Source organism: Barbus barbus, assembly GCF_936440315.1.
Source record: "Barbus barbus genome assembly, chromosome: 34".
NCBI classification, from domain to species: domain Eukaryota; kingdom Metazoa; phylum Chordata; class Actinopteri; order Cypriniformes; family Cyprinidae; genus Barbus; species Barbus barbus.
Window position 1 is genome coordinate 21,527,316 of NC_136762.1, and position 21,549 is coordinate 21,548,864.

The following is a 21,549-nucleotide window of genomic DNA, read 5'->3' on the forward strand; positions in this document are numbered from 1 at the left end:
AGCGTTTAATTAAAGAGCATGTGAGAACAGCTCCCAGCTGCCACCTCCATGAAAGCTGAAACCTCGCGACGGCCCCGAGCTCTGCCCTCCCTCCTGACGGGCTCACACTAATCAAAGCCGCTTTCAGGACACTGAACGGAAAGGACAAAATCTAAATCACCTCCATCAGTGATGGCAAAGGATGGAACAACAAAGTCTTTTAAATCAAAAAACACACGTGAATATGATCAAATAATGACCAATAATATGCATAGGGGAGCGGAAGGGTCGTCAATCAGAAGCTTTGAATCAAGGCCACTGTGTTCTATGCAAATAGACAGCAAATTGCAAGCTGGATTTGCTGGGAGGCACTCAAAAAGTAACAAGAGTCTTACGAGCCATCAGTGAAGAACACACGCAGGCATAGTGAAGCACTGCTCATTTCCGCAATCTTTCTTATTCAAATCCACCTTGATTACTCTGTAGAGGTCTAGGCTGGCTGAGATGGCGATGCAAAAAGGGTAATATCAGTGATGGCAGGCTCTGACAAGTAGCACGGTGCAGGTGAAAATTTCCTCCAATGCCTAATTCATATTTGATTGGGGAAAAAAATGTTGGATAATTTTGGCTGAGATTGTCTGTCAAAGCCATTTTAGGTTTAAGATTGTTTAGGCTTGCATGTCATTTCATTTCGCATATTGGCATGTCAATGAAGTGGTGCCAAAGCATTTAAGCAAGATTTATTTTGGCCGCAGTCTAAACGACCTTTCCTTATATTATCTACAGTATATGACAGTGACTTGGGCCCTATTTGGACAATAACTGATTTAAATAGTAACTTGCATGTAATGTAATTTCAGCATTTTCTGGCACAAGTCAGTGATTTTATTGCTGTCTGATTCAAAGATTGGTTAAGATTGTTTATGCTTGCGATGACTATATGAATTGTGAATGATGTTTCGATTTGAAAATTGGTATGTCAATGAAGTAGCACGAAAATGTCTATGCAACAGTTATTTTGGCTGCAATGTAAATGATTATCTTTCTTTATCTCATCCATATCATGGTGACTCAGGCCCTATTTGGATGTGGAACTGATAGGAAAAAGAGGTAATTTCAACATTTTCAGGGATATAAGTTTATTGCCATCTGATGATGAAGATTGTTTTTTCTTCCACTACCCAGGAAAAAAAAATCCCCATATGAATTACCGTCTGTTTTTTGACAAACAAAAGGGTTGTGTTTACAAGGAAATTATTAGGAAAATCTTTTCCAGAGGACTACTATTTGACAGCTTGCATGGTAATAAGAAATATCTATGCTTCAGAGAACCATAGAACCACAAATGAAATGACACTGTACCCCTTCCCAATGAATGGGAATTGGAAGAAAAAGAAAACTCAAGAGGTTAGAAACTGCTAAATTTGCCATTATAATGGCAGGTTGTGCATAACTTTGGATTTCAGCACCCAAGTTGGAATGTGTCATGTTCCCGACCACGTGTGAATCAGACTTCCATGTTCATCAGAAAACATGGCTATTATCACTAAGGCCCCATGCAAATGTTCTTTTACATATGTCATCTGAGAATCAATTACCATTTGCACATTTAAAGTTATACCTGTTGCGTTATTTAAAGCAAAGTTTCCATTTAATACTGTACTAACCGATCGCAGTTGTGAGAAAGGACACCTGCTCTGTCTCCTTCCCATCATTGTACACAGCCAAGTGCCAGATGCCCGAGTCCATGTACTGTATAAAGCCTGTATCGTGACTGGTGAATGGCATCAGGTTTCGCTGCTGGGCTGGAAAAGGCGGACCCTCAAGGCCTGGCAACCCTTGCGACAGGAGTCGACGGCCATCCAACAGCTCCACAAAGTCAAACTGGAGACAAGGAGAGACAGACAGACCACAAACAAGCATTAGGAATGACACATGAGCCTCAAGCAGCTGATAAGTTCTGCACGTTGGAGCCAACAGGAGCTGGTCTCTAAGGGCAGACTGAGACTGTGAAAAGAGGACTAATGCAAGGTGTGAAAGGACAGCTGCTAACACTGTACCAATTTATGCTAATATATGTACAATTTTAAATCTCACACCTCAAACCTATATGGGTTATATGTCACCTCTTTAAAAAAAAATGTACTGCATTTCATTTATGCTGATTTTCATTATTTATACTTAGGAGTAAATATTACGGCATATCAATTTACAAAATATTACAAGCATTTAAAGTAGCAATGAGAATCATAAGATCTCATGAATGTTTCTCAATACTGTTGAAAGAAGTATCTTATGCTCACTAAGGACACATTTATTTGATAAAAACAGTAAAAAAAAAAAAACAGTAATATTGTGAAAAAAAATAACTATTCTATTATAATATTTGTTCTTAATATGTTGTTTATTTTTTTATTTTTTGATGGCAAAGCTAAATTTTCAGTTGCCATTACACCAGTCTTCAGAGTCACATGATCCTTCAGAAAGTATTCTAATATGCTGATTTGGTGCTCAAGAAACATTATTATTATCAATGTTAAAAACAGTTGTACTGCTTAATATTTTTGTTGAAACCACAATTTGTTTTTCGGGATTCTTTGATGAACAGAAAGCTCAACAGAACAACATTTATTTGAAATAAATCTTTTGCAATGTATAAATATCTTTACTGTTACTTTTAAACAGATTTAATGCACACTTGCTCAATAAAAGTATTGATTTCTTATTAAAATAAATAAATATGAATGAATGAATAAATAAATTTAAAATCTCGACCCCAAACTTTAAAAGGTTGTGGACATAAAATATAATTTCTCATTTCTTTTAATTGTGGGATGGCATATATGTATGACCATGACATTCTTATTTGACATTTGTGCATAAGCCAAATGACAAATCAAGCAATATCACTGAACATAATGGACCACCGAAAGCTGAAATTCAATCATACACAATTAACCTTACCATATCCACATGTGTTATTAAGAAACACACTTACAAAATAAATCTGTTCGCACAAAATTGAAGAGAAAAAAAAAAGTAAAATCTCTCTTATTGGTTAGCGTGGCTCAATTGAAAGAGTCTATCAGCCAAAGTCTTGGAGTAATTTCCAGTGACACAATACCACTGCACATATGAACCAAATCAATAGAGGGAGGCTGAGATGCTCTGTGTTCGATACTGAAATTAAGTGTCTGTTTATGTCAAAGCCTTTGAGTCTTTGAGACAATAATATGCCACAAAATGAAATGAAATCTTGGGGGAATATGCTACTTCTATAACCTATTGACAAATTAATGGGAGGGACAAACAAACAAAAGTGGCTCCTCCATATTTGATTTAATTAAAAAAGCCCTGAAACCTTGTGACGGAAGAGGAATAAACTTTTTCGTGAGGCTTTTTTTGATGTGTGTAAATTTCAACGATAAAATACTTTCTTTCCCAGTCTAATATGCAGGTATTTTACATAGCAACACTAGTTTAACCAGTGACATGAGTTTGGGGCGAAACTTTGTCTGACTAACGGCAGAGGGAATGTTTGGGAAACATGATTGTCATATAAGTCCATCTAGTTCCACAGAAATTATGCAATTTAGCTTTAAAAATCCAAAAACATGAACAATTAGCGCTTAGCATTTAGCATGTTGGGGGAAAAAAAAAGTATTCATTCTGGCCTAAACAGTCTCATGATTTTTTCTAATCTCTTTCTACTTTCATTCTCATTCAAAAACAATAAATATCAACATTTGGATTAAAAGACAGAACATACATTGTTTAAATATTCATCTGAATGGACCTATCTAACCCACCTGTGTATGTGACGGAGGTAGGCCTCTCCTCCCGTAGATCCCCACCAAGGCATCTTTACTGAGGGACACATTGAATTTGAGGTACATGGGGTGGTCGATAAAGACCTGCGACCTCCAGAAGATTCCAGGCGGGATCAGCTGGGCGACTTTGCGGCCCACGTCTATCTCGCCCATGTCTATGAAGCTGTCCTCCGGGAAAAAGCCATCTAGTTTACCTGTGGAAAATGAGATCTATCAGTCAGCTCGACGCCTCATAAATCTACCATATGGTGAGAGCAGAGGGTCAGTGTACTGGGTGAATGACCCTCTTGCTGATTTTCCATCACATCAGGAAAAAATAGCCACACTGACCACTGAACATAAAGAGCTTTTCTAAGCTGAAATTTTACAGGTACAAAAACCCAACATTGTGTGTGGGAGATGTATACAGTATAGTATGCTCAGATCATTTTGTGTTTCCAAGATTGTTTTGATTTGGAAGTTGATTCTGCCTCACTTTATATCAAATCAGTTGTTTATTTTTATCAATTATTTACTCATCAGAATGTTTCCGAGGCAGTGCCTCCCTTGCATCCTCGGAGAAAACGCCCCTGCACCTAATGCTGATGTACCCTCCTCATTGGACCCTGAGGAAATGGCAACATCTGCTCGCTCAGGTGGATTGGCCAATTTCCGCAGTGATGGCGACAAAAGCAGACATCCTTGCAAAGAGAGCCCAGAGGACTCTCAGGCAGCTTTCGCATCAGGCTACACGCGCTACAGCAGATGGCAGTCTCCTCAAAAGTCAATCATTTGCAGCGTGCTATATCTGGAGAGACAGGACACGCTTTCCCGTCTTCCAATTTACCGCCTCCACATAACGCATTACCACATCAGTCGCAATTACACATGTTGAGAAAATTCAGTTATGCAGCATATTTTGTCATTGGCCGAACTTTACGAAATCTGTCAAAAAGACGACTGAACAAAAAATTTAAATAAAAAATAAAATAAAATTCTATTTTCCATCAAAAAAAAAGAAGCTTAATTTTTTTTTTTTATGTATTAGGAACAACTATTATTACCATAAAAAAATAAATAGTATGCCCATTACTATAATGCAAAATTTAAGGCAATGCAATAAATATTACGTTTTATATATATTACGTAGTATTTATTGCATTGATTTTAATGTATGATGATTTAATGTAAAGTTAATTTAAATAATAATAAATATTGCATTACACCAAAGGCATGAGAATCATTGAGAATAATGAATGATTGGATTTTTAGAAAGTGCAATTTTAAACATCTGAACAAATTAAGTTAAAGAGAAATTGGGGAGGAAATACTGAATCAATTTCGAGTAAATACTGAATCTGAGTAAATTATGATTTCCATAGCGCATGGCAAAACAGAAACATCCAGTTGAGTTGGCAAATGCATGAATTTAAACAAGGTCTCACTGACACTTTCCAGATAACATGTTTATGGGTAATTGAACTGATTACTAGAAGGTGCAAGATGGTCAGAAAACCTCTCTGGTACAGTGTTTATTTAAGTTAATGCCTGGGATGTACAGCACAGTGACACCGGATTGATTTGCTGTGTTCCTGATGACAATGTTACTGTGACAGTCAGAATTAAAAAGCCTGGCATATCGATTTCCCCTCGGCCGCAGATGTCACTCAAGCGAAGGAACCGTCGCAGCCTCCGTGTTTGTGATTTCGCTCGCTCCCTCTCTGCCAGCTGCTAAATGAAAAAAGACGTCTCAGCGACTCATCTATATGGTAATGGTCTGATCCCCCACCTTTTGTCCGAGGCCTGTAGCAAATCAAATGGCTAAATATGGGTTGTGCTCATGGAAAAAGTGAACTTTTCCTACTGTATGAACTTCCGTCTCCATGACCGTGGGGGTTAGCGTCTGCTTTCTTCCACTGCCAGGAAAACTCTTGTCCAGTCTTGGAGATGAAAGGAATGCATGGCTTTCTGGATGGGGCAAGTTCTAATCTGCCTTGAGCCCCTGGATAACTCAATCCCTAATGCTGTGCCATTCGTTCTTCCAGGAACAAATAATACCCTTCCCATTTTCCCTGTACTTTCACTGGATTGTAATGCAGATCTCATGGCAAGGAACTGAGACTGGTCACAGCATGGAGCTGGCTGACAAATAATCCTGGATCTTGAAGTCTTTGAAAATCGAAAATAAGACGTCATAATACTGGCCAGCGCTGAGTGAAATTAGCGGGAGATGAGTTCAAGCAAATCTGGCAGGAAATTAGCGTGAAATGTTGGAATGTTTTGACGGATACGAAATGACTGAAGGGCATGAGTTCAAAAGCTTGGCCAAAAAAAAAGGTTTAAGGTTAATCAAGACTGGAAGAACTTCTTTTTTCCTCAACCAAACTTGTCGAGCTGCTGCCTTTTCACATCAAGGCTGCTATTTATCTACACCCTAATAAGGATTACTCTGACAAATCTAAAAAAAAAAAAAAAAAAAACATGAAACGGCATTCAAAATCCATTTATCTAAGCGAAACAGAATGTAAATGTAGAGCAGAACTTGATTTTATACATTGGGAACAGACTGGACCATGTAAACCGGACATTCCATACTAAAATAAAGCCAAATCTGAGTGTGAATAACATACACAATACCACCGGGAACAAGGAACTGAACGCAATTGAACATTTGCGTTGACTTTAAAACATGAGGCTTGGACATACCGTCATCTTTGCTTCCTCGATCCGGAAACTCTAGACCTGTGTTGCCCAAAGGCGGCAAGCCCAGATCTGTGGGCAGATGTAGGCCACTCGTGTTGTCCTCTGTCAGCTGATATATCTGCCTCTGCATTGGCTGCAGATGCCAGTTGAGTCCGAAGAGGTGCATGGCTACGGAGAAAGAGCAGCGGCAGATGGTAAATTTACGTGTGTTGGAGTAGTGATTACTGAGCACGTGCCTTCGTGTACATTATTGTAATTAAATTAGATGCACTAAGGAATACTATAGACACTGCATCAGAAAATTAACATCCTGAAAGCTGTGGGGTAATTAAACCAAGGCTGTATGAAAACAAATGTGCTTTGACTTGATTAATCTTTGGCAGTTTAAGAGCACCAAGAGAACCACAACCCATTGCAGCTTAATATGGAAATATGACGTCATGGTTGTTGGATTTTATAATGGCAGTTCTCTCTTATCAATGACATTTTCTAACTTAAATGTTGTTTAATTTAGTGTTGTTGAAAGAAGTCTCTTATGTTCACCAAGGCTGCATTTATTTGGTCAAATACAGTAGTGAGATATTAATACAATTTAAATTATTCCTGTGATGGCAAAGCTGAACTTTCAGTCTAAAGTTTTACATGATCTATGATCATTCTAATATCATGATTTGGTGCTCAAGACACATTTCTTATTATTATCATCATCAATGGTGAAAACTGTTTCACTAATTTCACAAATTCACTATTAACTAAGACTTTTCCCTCACTAAATCTCAATAGTAGTTATGTTAGGTATTGGGTGGGGTTAAGGGGATCTAAAAAAAATGGTCGTGCATTCATTTTTATATTGAACAGTGTTCCCTAATCTAATGTGTAAAATTTGTATTATTCCAAACTTTTGACCAGTAGAGTATGCACATTTCTTTAAGTCACTCTGAAAACAACAAACGTTCCCCCCACCCTTGGAGAAAAAAATGTTGTACAACCCACAGAGAAAAGCCAGAGCCCACAGGGCAACTTTTCTTTGCATCCCAATTAGCTTACTAACACCCCCCGTGGCTAAAGAGACAAGGAAATGATCAAGTCAGCAAGAACACAACAAGAGGTACGGATGAATGCATGAGCAGCACCAGAAGACACAGCGATATTTCACAAGGTCAACAAAAGAAGCAACCATTGGAATGAACTCTGGTGGCTCAGTGAACAGGGAAGGAGGGGCCAGGCATGATGGATCACCAGGACGAGAATGGTCAGGACCAGCTTAGCCAGGCAAAACCTTGTCCTGGAAGTCTTCAGTCAGCAGATAAAATGCCAACAAAAGGCCTTGGAATGCTTTCTTGCACAGAATGTAAGTTCTAAGCACAGGATGTAAATAACCAAAAATGTAATTAAGATTGTGATGCTACAATATAGGCTGCATATCAATTCAAAAAAAGATTTACTTTACCAGTAATTCATTATTACTTAATACTGTGGTTCGCTTGTGCTATCAAAAGATTCAGAGCAGCCTGATATAGCAACATTTGCTCTACTATTGCCTGGACTAATCTGTTAAAATTTAAAGTTAAAAAGTGAAGAAGAAAATCAAAAATAGCACAGCATCCTAATATCAAAACACCACGATTAAAGATGAGATACTCTTACTATAGTACTGATAGTATGCATATTGGGATGCAGCCACAGTATGTAAGACAACGGCTGTCGACACAAACTATGGTGGACTATGGCGATGTCAGAGTAGATAAAACAAATGATCTCGAGCCTGGTCTCTTTCCCATGCTCCATTTCTATCCCTATGTGAGTTGCCGTTTCTCCTTCGTAAGTACAGAGCTGGTAAGTACACAACCTGTAGTGACAATTCAGGGCTAAAATTACTTTTCTGCTCCACTCAATATCTCAGAGAGGTGACAATGTATTTGTTTTGTGTAGCGGCAAATATCTTGTCTCAATCAGGGTGAGAAAAGGTCTAAATTAATGATTCATTCTTCTGTCAAAACATTTGTGAAGGAAACGTATAGCTGGAATAATTAGCAGACCCTCACTCTATCTTGATTTTTGTGTGACAGAACACTAAAATTGTTCAGCAGATTTGTAGATTAAATAAAACCAAAACAAAAACAAGGAATAAACTTGTTGGCGTTTACAAGACACAAAGACAACACTCATAACCTACACAAATTGTTAAAAAACGATGACTATCGTGCTCCTTGTAGGTATATAAAGTGCTGGTTTAAACACCTTAAAAATCCAAGTCCAACCAGATGAATGAGGAAACGTCTGGCACTGGACTCCAGACCGGTACAAAACAATTCATGTATTCGTTATAAATCATCTTAAAAATCATAAACTGTTTCATGCAATTTCATGGTGTTGGGTGTTGTTGTAGGTTGTTGAAGGATCTTTTATTTAAAAATAAAACCATACATGGGGAAAAGTAGAAGAAGTGGAGGTACAGTCTAAATAAATTTATTCAGACACCTTCAACATTTCTCACATTATTAGAGTTTATTCGCTATATTTTAGAAAATGGTAATACAATATGAAAATATCTCAGAGTTAAACTATGTCAGAACAAATTCATCTGGATAATGTCATATAACTTTGATTGAAAGGTATGCAATGAATTAGGTTAAATAGCTGTCAGCTATAAAATTTAAGTATACAATTAGATAATACCAATTTAGGTCAACCAATTACCAAGAAATGCTTAATTTTGTTCAGTCTGTGGTGTAAAAATTTCACATTTAAAATTAAGAAAAAAAACACTTAAGCAAAACATGGTCAGGTCAAAGTGTCTGAATAATTTTGGGTCCCAGATTTTTATCAATTTTACTGGTAGTCTACTGTATGAAGAATTTTTGGGTATAATACTGTATGTCACAGTTTACTTTATTTTGTTTACATAAATGAACTATGTGTCCTGCACCCACTAGTATAAATAAATAAATTATATCTGTTATCTGAATCATTTTTGGTTTGACAGTACTTTGTTCATTAGGGTTGTGGGGGAGGGGGGAGGGGGGGGGGGGGGGGGGTACACCAGGTTCATCTTTAATAATTAGACTAAGAGAGCAATGCCTCACTGAGTAACGGCTGATTGGTTGGAGTGGTGTTTATGGAGGAAACAATGTGCCTGAATTCATTTTCAAAAAACAGCTTTATCTAATTGCTTCATTGGGCCTTTGGTTGGCTATCCTTTGTCCTACTTTACATGTTGTAAAATCAATGATCCTTAAGATTCTGCAAAGATGTGCTTGCCCTAGCTTAACCATAAGCATCAAATTGGCAGTTTTAAAAGCCCAGTTCACAGCTCACAGACTGCGGCTCAAACTAGTCGTGACAAATGGAGAGTTCTGCTTCGCATCCCTTTGCATGTTTGGCCATTAATTAAAGCCATATTATGTTGTAACCATTCCACATTTACTAAATGGTGAAAATGTGGCCTGAAAAATGATGAAGCCTTTGACAGGCATTGCCACGACAGATGAGAGTGGCCATCCTCCGGCTTACTCAATCAATAGCCATTTGGAAAATTGCAGGCTGCGCATTTTGTTGATTGCATTCCGACATATTCGGCCATTCCTGAAGAAAGGTCTGAATGTTGCCGTTACTTTTTCAAAAGAGCATTTGTGGAGGCGATAAAAAGTCTTGAGAGACAATATAAATGCAAACGACCGGGCGCCTCCGCCCCGTCAGTACCGCTGGAATTGACTATGTCAAAGGCGGACAGACACGTTACTAGACAGATGGCTTGGTTTGTCATCACCCAAGATCGAGTAAGGCAATCCTTTAGCTCGCTCTCTTTTTCTACTGCACATTGGTTGATTTGTGGCTCTGTGGGAGGAAGCGGAGATTACAGACTGTGCGCATGGGCAGTGGGGGTGGACAATCGAATCAAAGGCATCATGGATCTAGGTGTCGTTCCAAATGTCCAAGTAATTGCTCCTTCAAGGGGCTCATCTTCCATCTGGACCCCTTTGCAACTTCTCCTGTCTAGCTCTGATGTAAAATACTTCACACACTTCCCTGCTACCCCCCGCTACCAAACCTCATTATGATTTATGTCCGAGCTGTCCTGGTATCTATGATTTCCAAAGTGCGTTGGGAAGAGTCCAGCTTATGAAATATGTTTCTCCGGCTAGCCCAAACTCTTCCATCATCTAAACTCACTCTCTTTCTCTCTCTCAGCTGTCAGCTAGGCTCCCTGAGCAAGGAGCAAAGCACGGACAGGTGGAAGCGGACTAAACTGTGTGTTTTTTAATGAGGGTCCCGCTGGAACGGCAAGTGGAAAGACCCCACGACCTGTTGAGAGTAAAACGGCAGCCATGCTGAAATGCAAGTCTGGACGCACACAACGTCCCTGCAATCTCTACTTTGGCAGGCCACTTTGGCAGATCCATGCAAGCCAATTAGAAAGCAGAAAGCTTGAACAAAGTACTGCTTCAGTCTGAGAGGAACACAAGCTCATTACTGTTCCACTTCTGTGTTTCAAACCTTTGCAACACCTCCTGAGAAACAGACAACAACAAAAGACACCATCTATCCCACATTTACCTCCAACAAAAACCAGCTTTAACCCAGGACAAAAAAAAGAGGACAATGCTGGGATCTGGGGGCAGAGTAGTCACGGGTTGAGAAATGCCATTTCTTGCTCATCACTCATAGAATGGACAGGGCACATTAGCAAGCATATGGTTAATTAATTCCCCTTAGACACTTGAATGGATGAGCGTTGAACACGGTAGCTCTCAGTTCTCTCATTAGCAGTCTAATTACTCTGACACCCCTCCTGCAAGGATCCTGGTGCGCAAGATCTTTGGCACTTTTTGGCCAGCCATCTCATATTCGACTATGGAATCTCTACCAAGAAACTTATCTGAAGACAGAAAGGCCGATGTGAAGATGCCAGTCACCACTTTGGCAAATTGAAGCGAGACAAACAAGATGACAGGTTTGAGCAGTGTCCTTGTTTTACACATGGTTAAAATAGGTATTCGGAGGGTTTACATTTATTATAACGAAAGGTTGTTGAGGGATACTACTTCATTTATTGAAGAGTTTGTTCTTGACTGAAGAAAATGTGTCTTTTTATAGCTTATCTTTAAGGTTACTCACTTGCTTACTTTCTTTGAGCACACATGGATTTTAAGCCCTTAAAAAAACACAAGTAGGTGTCAAATCAATATGCAGTCAAGCCAGTAAGACCTTGGAGAGCACTCTTGAGTGTTAAGTTTCCCCAGTCATGAGTGCCTCATGTTATCACCAAAACTCCCAGTGGAGCTTCCTCTTTTCTATGTGCTTTTCTCTGGTCTCACTTCAAGTTCAGACTGTTGACTATAAATGAGAGGCAGTGAAATGCACATCATCAGCAAGTTAGTAGATCAAAAAGTCTTGAGACATTTTTCACTTTCACACTGAAGCTTAGAGGAATCTGTCAGGAGTGAATAATATCTCTACACTGGTAAAAGTGCATATAAAGTTGGGCCACAGAGAATGCACTTTTCCAAAATGTCTTGATAAAACAGCTTCATCCGGGAACTTGCCAATTTACAAGGCGGTTTCTGTCCACCATGATTCAATGCTAATTGCAAAGAAAATTCCTCTGGGGTGACCTGGTACTAAGTGCTCTAGGTGCTCAAGGGGACCATGGTGACCGAGCAGGACTATGACCTAACTTCCCAGTTGCAAAGTCTTCCACATTTAGGTTAAAGCATGTCTCCTCATTATAATTTAGGCTACCACAAGCCAAAACTTTGCTATGACAAAAATCCACAACCTACACAAGTCCTATAACCACTACCAGTCCTTTCAACCCCAGAACATCAATCTCTTGACAATCTAACACCGTGAAACATTGAAAAAAAATCCATTTGGCTGAAGGTAAAACTGAAAATGCATTAGGCTGATTGTAATAATGAAGAAACAAAGAGACAGAAAACAAAAGACTGGCGCTTCAAAGTCAATCGACAGTTAGAGTGAGCGTCTTGTGGCTATGACTAAGGTTGCATGTTGGGCGGTACAATGAGGGCCCAGCACGCTTAGAAATGAACACAGAGGGAAGCTGATGACCTTCAGATGCCGAGGACATAATGACCTTCTTAATGAGCATGCCACCACTGAGAAAATGGCACACCACTCCCAATTCTGCGATCTCACTCCTTTCATGGAAGCAGTTCTTGCAAACTCCGCAGAAAAAGAATAGGGGGAAAATGGCAAAACTATGCAGCAAGTCAAAAACATCTGTCAGGAGGTTTAATTGGGTTCATTAGACAACACAGCTAGAGTTTCCAATTACAGGCCTACATAATTAATTGCACTTGAAATTAAATATATTTTCTCATCAGCTTTTAATTAAACGTGACCCCTTGTTGTTGATTGAATCCCAGATTCTCAGGGTGAGCTACGGTATCATGCGTGTTTACCTGCGGTGCTCAGGGAGATGAGCTTGATTTTGGAAGAGGGTTAGGATGGGGTGGGGTGTCTGTAATTACATGAAGTGATTAAGATACATCGGCTTGATGGGATTCGCAGGGCTCCTAACAAGGTCAAAGCTTAACTAGCCCTCTAGCTAACTCAGAGAATAACTCTGCACAGTGCTTAGGCATTTAATGTAGACAACAGTATCTAGTTTTGTTCAAAAATTTTGTGAGCTGCTGTCTACTAAGCAGACACCACTTAAAAGTATTTTCAAGACAGAAAATTAATGCTCTATATAGGCAGCAGTTCTGCATGAAACACAAATAGAGCATCTTGCAGGAAGCACACAGGCTGCATGACTCACAATTGATTGCTGCAATAAGTTAATGTGGAAAGAATACATCGCATACTGTACATAATTATTACGGGAGGAAAAAAAACTAATCTTGCAATGCCTTCTACTTCATAATTGAGCATAATGATTCACCTCTGAAGACAGCACAAAGACAGGTTAAAGCATACGATGCCTTAAACCTCTAGGTAGGCAACCTACTAGTTTTTTGAACACACAGATCTAAAAAAAAAAACATAGCAAGCCGCCACATTATATCCTACCTACATGCAACCTTCTAAGGCAGCATCCTAACGATTACTAAAAGTAATTTAAAACATTTTACATAGGCAGCTGTTAAAGGGATAGTTCACCTTCAATTGTAGGCCACCATTGACAAAAACAAAAACAAACACTATGTTGAAGGTGAACCATCCCTTTAAAGTATGTCGCATGCACCACACAAATAGTGCACCTCATACAAAGCGCACAAGAGTACCTTAAAATACAGTTTTAAACAATGCTGAGCAATTTTCAGCTAACATACATTTAATTTAGGTTCCAAATCACTGTACAGCATCACAGAGTCACAATTGTTTTTCTTTAAATATATATGGTTTATGTCAAAAATAGATGTACGGATGGATGGAGTTCATTTCAGTTCTACACTGTATTTTTCAATGGTACACATTGTGCAAATAATTTTGCACTCAATTTTTCCCCCATATTTTCAACTTCAAAAAATATTATTTCATTCTGTGGGCTCTACGTGAGATTACACGTAACAATTTACATTCTAAGCAGACACACATTATGCAAACCCATTTCATGCTGTCCTTTAAAATATATTGGGTTATACAAAACATTATTGTTATTATTGATTTACTCTTCAAGGTATGGATACACTTTATTTTTAACTGCTAGACTTATCTTCTCACATGTACATTGGATTTTCCACTTCTTTCATGGGATTATATGAAACACATAACAAAATTACTAGCAGACACCTAGTAGCATTCAGCACCACAGTAGTCTGTGTTCATTCTAATATGGCGGAGAACTAATAACAGTTGTAATAAATCACGGACAGTTAATAATTCTATGTAGTGACTATTTAACTACAGAAATATTAAAAAACACAGAAAAAAAATCAAACCACAACCAGAATGAACTGTTGCTATGGTTCAATCATATCTCACTTTATCTGTTGTCCATTATTGATTTGGTTCACTGACCAAGCTGAATGCAGTTGAGGGACACTGAAATTTCCTAACAATGTGAGAAATCAATAATGTTAACTGTAATCTGCAGGAGCTGAGCTTTCAAATTATTGAAAAGTAAATCACATATAGCATCTTTATGTGTCGCTACTCTAGCACAATGTGGAAACAGATCAAATTTAACAGAAAAGTCATATCAGTCTCTTTCAGTGAGACAGCGTACTGATAATACATCAGCAGCTTGGATTCAGAGCAGAGGTGTTTAAATGACAAAGCATTACTTCAGCCTTTACAATGATCTTTAGTATTACAATATGAGTAGAAAGGGGAAAGGGAAAGGGAGTGTGGCCAAGTATGGTGACCCATACTCGGAATTTGTGCTCTGCATTTAACCCATTCAAGTGTACACACAGTAGTGAACATACACCCGGAGCAGTGGGCAACCAATGCTGCAGCGCCCGAGGAGCAGTTGGGGGTTCGGTGCCTTGCTCAAGGGTCTCACCTCAGTCGTGGTATTGAGGGTGGAGAGAGTGTTGGTTATTCACTCCCCCACCTACAATCCCTGCCGGACCTGAGACTCGAACCCACGACCTTCGGGTTACAAGTCCGACTCGCTATCCATTAGGCCACAACTCTCCCGTATATGTATAGTATGTACACAAATACACCATAGTATGGATAAATAGTATGGAAAAATGTATAGCATGTACAAATAACCCTATTAAACCAATCGAAGGTGGTTTGTTGACCATCAAGTTGGTTTACAATTGTCAGGCTTGTCTGGTTTTAGAAGAGTTTTGGTCTCCTTTCAGAGCAGTTAAACAATCATAAAATCAACTAAGGGCTGCAAACCACCTTCAAGTTTTTCTTTTTAAGAACCAAAAATAAACACATGTGTCATTTCTGATATCTGTCACACCGCAATTTTAAGGATGGGTAAGAACATAGAGGGGTAACTTACCAATAAAGTAAGCCAACAGGAACACCAGGGTGACGGAGATGAGGATGGCACTGAGGGCGGCACATTTCCAATTGCAGTGGTTATAGGGTTTCTTCAGGCTAAAGGCTGGCCGTGAGAAGGTGTTCCGCGGCAGGGGTCGGGGAGGGGGAGAGTAGACAGTGCTGGACGTCAAAGGGTAGCCAGGTGAAGTCGTGCAGTACAAGGGCGAAGTCCCGCCAGGCTTGAACAGAAAGTGTCTGCAGAAAGTGTACCACTGTGTGGTAAGTGTTTTCTCATCATGGTAAACAGTATCTGTAGAGTGTGTAGGCTTGATTTCCCGCACTGGTCAGTACTGCTGTCGCTAAGCACTTTTCCAAGCTGTTGCCATGGCCACATCTGAGCGCTGGCAGCAAGACACACTGTGCCCCGTGGGGTGCGTTTTATCGGAATTCTGAATCGATATCAAATTTAATTTACAGCGCGAGTGACCACAGTGGATTCTTGTTAATACAAGCCCTCGTAGTGACTTCTAATTCACCTTAAGGGTGCGTGTGTCAAGAAGCTGTGGGATATTGCAGGATGTACATTATCAAGACAGCTTATTCACTTTGGATGGCGTAATCTATGGTGAAGTCATTGACTAGGAAAGCACTGTCAAGCTGTACTGACCAGACGAAGGGAAACTCAGAAACAAACCATGTTAGGCTAATGAGGTACAAGAAAATGGAGCAACAGACTTGCAAAAACTCTTAAGCCTAGCGCACACTACAAGACAGAAACTTGTCATGTTGGCACACTGCTATGTGCCAAAATTTGTACCAGGTTCGTGAATTGGCTTAGGGATTGTAGCTAGCAATGCAAATAAAACTGATCTTGCAAATTGGCTATTTCTGTCGGAACCAAAGCCTCATGGGCAGTGCTCCGGAGTTTGATTCTTGTCTCAATGTACTTTTTTCCTGATCCCATCCCTAGCTGTCCTTCACTGTCCTGTCCCAATAAAATGCCTCTAAAATAACTTTAAAAAAAAGCCTTTTGCTGATTACAAGCATTAAGTTTGTACCTTAAATGTCACAAATGTCGCTTGCCGTAGCTCGGATAGTTCACCCAAAAAGTATAACTGTGTTACCATTTACCTATTCTCATGCTCTCTCAAATCTGTATAATTTCAAGGAAACAGGGTTCAGTCTTGTAGTGTGCACTAAAGGACTTATGAACAGTTCCTTCGAAAAGAATGCATTCAAGGTTAATAAGAAAAGTTGTTAGTTTGTGTTTAGAAATAATAAAAACAACAACAAAAAAAACATGCAATTCATACAGTAAGTGATGAAACGTTAGATTCTGTTACAAATGTCACTATTAGGGCTGTGCAATTAATCGCATGCGATTCGCATTCGCATCTCGTCAGTAAAGCCGGCTCCGGGATTGGTGGTAAATCGCCATCACCTGTTTTCAGATGGAGCGGCAGTTAATACACAGAGCCGTAGTTCACTGACAAGCTAGGCAATATCGCGTTCAATATTGCAGATGAATCGCATTCGATTATGAATGCGATATTGTATAGCTTGTCAGTGAACTACGGCTCTGTGTATTAACTGCCGCTCCATCTGAAAACAGGTGATGGAGATTTACCACCAATCCCGGAGCCGGCTTTACTGACGAGATGCGAATGCGAATCGCATGCAATTAATTGCACAGCCCTAGTCACTATGTAATGAGAAACGAGTGTGCACAGGTACCACTATGCAGCATGGCAAAGCAGATTCTGGCAGCCGCGGTCAGATCATGCAACATACCCATCAGTGTAAGCGCCGTCGCTGCGATCTGTGGCCAGTATGTCCATCTCTATAAAGTTTTCCTGTAAAGTCTCTAGGAATGTCTGCTTTGCTATGCTTCTACACACAGGTGGAGAGATGGACAGATGGAACGAGAGTGAGACATGCGTGCAAGAAGGAGACAGATGTGCAAACACAAAAATGCGATCACCCGGCAAAAGTCTGTAAACGGACAGAGTGGAGAGGCCGACAAGGACAAACAAACCCCAGTTTCCAATGACAGGGTGCTGGTGCCGGAGCCCAATTTGGAACAATTTCAATGTATTTCAACTGCAGTAAAAGCAGTGTTCAAGAGCAAAAAAAACAAAACGCACTAATCTAAACCTACTGTTCTTAAACCATTAATCGACAACATCAGAGAACAGACAGCGGGAGAATCGCCACATCAAATAATATTAAAAAAACAACAACTCCTCAGTCTGGTAAGACTGATGTTAAACAAAACTAGATCAAGCAAAAGTAGATCTTTACCATTATCTGTTTATATTGGAAACACCCATTGCAATGAGTATTTAATTAAACAACAGTTTGTTCTCAACCTCTAATCTAGTTGCAAGGGTGCTGATATTTTGCATAACAGCACTCGATCTCCCAGCTTGTGGGAAAGCAGTTTTAAATGTTAAATTGTTTTGGAAAGGTACAAGAAAGTGATGCACTGTGGTAGCCAGTTATGAAAACGCTCGTCTCTCCAGTCAGTTGAAATATGGGTCGGTTCTGAAAGAAGTCCGCAGGTCCCACAGCCCGGCACCAGCACTATTTCAGTGGAAGTGGGGAAGAAGAGACATCCTTATGGAACTAAAGTGCTGTGTTTGGAGTTTTATCCCCGTGAAACCAGGCACGCCCCACCTGAGAGCGCTCGCGCTCTTTTACCACATGTACCTTGTGTTGTACGACCCATGCCCCTCTCTGCAAGCGTCCTGTTCTTCTCTGATAAACATTAGAGTATTCTGGCTCCTTTATGATTGTGGTTAGAAGAAAACAAGGCATTACTTTTCCATTCACTTCTTTACGTTCTTTGTGTTTATGGAGCTGACACAACACTTTTCAGAAAGAATCACATATTACACTGACAGAATTCTCAAGTGGTTACTGCTATAAGATGTGCTTTTTTTGCAGTTTTTAAATAATAAATGGTTTCATAAAGCAGAGGTTTATTAACATTCAGAGAGGAACTCAGTGTGCATTCAGTGAAGCATGTCTGTTGTAGCTCCATGCCCCCTGAGACGGCTGTTCCATAAGGGGAGACTGAGATAATGCAATGGAGAAATGAACCGTCAACATGCATTGGGTAGGCACAACACCTTCAATTCAACAAGAGAAAATATGTGTTTTCTTTTCTTCAGAGCTGTTCAAGACTGTCTGCCTGCTCGGCTGATTGTCTTTGGCCAGCTTATGTACATTTGTTGGTTTGCTCGGCATTGGGAGGCAAATTAAAGTTTTAAAATGAAGATGAGAAGGGCCCAGAGGCCGGTTTGGAGGAGTCAGAAAAGAATACATAAAAGCAGCCAATAAAAGAATGGCACTGCCTGGCTCTCGTCCAATGGAAAGGCTCGGTAAGCCTACATATCCAGAGACTCATCCAACCCATTCCAGCCCGCTGTACAAAAGTCGTGAGAGGGTACCATTACAAAGCCATTAGCTAAAGCCTAAATGACAGGCCATCTTTCACTGTCCTTGTGGATATTGCTAATGGTTCCAATTTCATCAGAGGGATTCAGATAATTGATCGCCATTTTTTTTAGATGGGAGGGAGCTGTGGAGGGTGGGGTGTGATGTCACTGATTTACTGTTTCCACCACTCTTCTCTTGCCGCAGATCGGCTGGCATGGCCATCTGTTTCCCTCTCCCATGGGAATACCTGGTCCAGATTAAAGTTTGGGGAAATCCATGATGTTTAATCAGTCATTATGATGCTAACTGTCCCTCCGCAAATTCAAATTAACATTCATTTTCCTGTTGAGTGGACCGTTCACACCCATGCTGGTCACAAAAGCATCAAGATGACAAAGAAACAGCGAGTTTCTGAGCAAGTGCCTTAGTGCTTATGCTTATAATTAAACAACATAAATGTTAGGATACTTTAATTTTGATTTGGAGCAGGGTTACGAGGGTCTACATGAAGACAAGGGACCATGTCAGTCATGTCAAGTAAAAATTTGTTCAGCATTTTTGATTTTGTAATGACATAACACCCCGAGAGTTTTTTTTTTTTGTTTGTTTGTTTTTGATGGTTTTCTTGAGATTCACCAGTCGTATAAAACTAGGTAAGCGGCTCCAGGAAAAAAAAAAAATGAAAAAAAAAAAAAAGTACTTAACTCTGCAATCCCAACAGTAAATCATTGCAGTTTTGAGACCTGTGTTATACAGATGCTCATAGCACAAAGTCCGAAAAGCCTAAAACTTTCACAGCAGCTGAAATAAATATGAGCTATTTGGGTTGGCTGGGTTGAGCAGTGCAGGAGGTGGAGGTAATATGAGTATCAGTATGTATCATTTCTCTTCAGGCTGGTCTGACAGCCCTGATTTGCCTCCGCCATGCATGAGGAGCAGCCTGTGCAATGCAAACAGACATCTGAGAGGTTCTTGACTGATCTCCTCCACACAAGTGCCTCAGATAGAAGCAAACAGAGCAAGGACTGATGGGAGATAAATAAAGAGCTGAGTTTGTAGCAAAGCCCCCTTCAGAACCTTGAGAGAATTTGCCCATCTAATGCATTTGGGCTTGAGATATTAGACTGCCCCGGAAAGCCCCCCAAAAAAGCGATGCTTTTCTCTTGTTGTATATTTAGTCATGTTTTAAATGCATTCTGGCCTGATGCAGGAATTTATGTAAAAACGGAGCCGCATGAAACGTCGGTGTGACAGACCATAAAGCTTTCATTTTCAACTCAGCTAAACATTTTTAAGGTCATTCCTGCTATCAGCACATTTTTATGTCCAATCAATCTGTATTTTTATTAATACATAAATATGAGGAAATGAAGCTAGAAATTAAAAACTGGCAATTCACAAATTAATTAATTAATATAAATTCAAGATTTAATTAATTTATAATTAATTAATTTCCCTGATTTAATTAGAATGTTTCAAACAAAACACTTTTTATTGAAAATATTGTTTTAATTGTCAATTAATCTTTCCAAGATCGCTTTCCAACCTATCAGTCTTTCAATAAATCCCTTTAACAAAATTCTGATGCTTAATGACATCAATGTCAGGAGGTGAAACAAGTTTTGGTGAGAAATCTATTAAATAATATATACAAATGTATCCTATTATATAAAATATTAGAAATGTATAGAACAATATAAACAATAAATAATAATTACTTCAAGCTGATACCTCAAGTAAGTTAACTGGCTAATTTCCATCCTCTTAGGTTCCATTCACTATTAAGTTATTAACAAAATTTCTGCGTTTTAAATTGACCAGAGCATTTTGAAAGTCTGGTATATTGTTTTACAGATATACTTAATTAAATGCATGCATGTTCAATTTATTTAAAAGTCTGAGACAGCAAAAGGTACTGCATAACAGGAAAGACCCATTAAACTATATTGTGCATCAAATAGAGCTAAAAGGCTACATAAAGACTCATTAAGTATGGACAGTGTATTTGATCTTTTAAGCAGATATAAACAGCGTTAAACGCTTCACGCAGCCAGCATATGCATGCCTTACGATGCATTATAAATGTCTAATTTAGAGTCACTCAATTCTGTTTGACTATTTCATTGGCCATTTTACCACAAGAACATCATAGCCCCAAACGTACCTGGTCTCTAGAGGAACGTTGCTGTTGAGAAGCCAGTTGTCCTGGGCACTGCCTGAGTCCTGGGCACTTGTAGAACCCTCATTGGGAGCCGAGCTATCGGTGGGCGCCGGGCTTGGGTTACTGCGCTGGGTGTAGTTGCTGCGGCTCAGAGAGCCAATGGAGGAGGCGTGATGCTGACTAGGGGAGTGGGAGTGCGACAGGGGCAGCGGTGGCGTCCGCAATCGAGAGTGGTTCTGGAACGAGCCCTCTGAAACGAGACAAAGAGCCTTATCAGCAACTAAATAAATACAATTACTGCAGTGTACGTATTTCTGATACTGCACAAGTAAACAAGTACATTTTCATTATCCAACATTTTATTGGAAATGGTATGGTTAACTGCTAAGGCAGCAGTTCCAAAATTGTCCAAAATTGGCGCACAAGAAAATGTTGGTAATAGCAGAACACAGCAGGGAATCCTGCTAGCAGCTGCTCGAGCAACATAGCACAAAATAATCCCCAATCTCACTTTCCAACCAGTCTTTTGTAAAATCCCTTTAA

At 39.6% G+C, this 21,549-nt stretch overlaps 1 protein-coding gene across 2 annotated transcripts in view; it reads right to left on the minus strand.

Annotated features, from left to right (window-relative positions):
• The window catches only part of LOC306854394 (teneurin-4-like), a gene marked incomplete at its 5' end in the record, with an annotated part of 168,383 nt that overhangs the window by 98,215 nt on the left and 48,619 nt on the right, over positions 1-21,549 (minus strand). For both annotated transcript variants that reach the window (XM_079392352.1, XM_079392351.1), the window contains 6 exons: positions 1,647-1,863; positions 3,789-4,003; positions 6,495-6,659; positions 15,424-15,659; positions 17,196-17,294; positions 21,010-21,256. In XM_079392352.1, the coding sequence (XP_079248478.1) occupies positions 1,647-1,863; positions 3,789-4,003; positions 6,495-6,659; positions 15,424-15,659; positions 17,196-17,294; positions 21,010-21,256 (1,179 nt within the window). The remainder of the gene's footprint in view (positions 1-1,646; positions 1,864-3,788; positions 4,004-6,494; positions 6,660-15,423; positions 15,660-17,195; positions 17,295-21,009; positions 21,257-21,549) is intronic.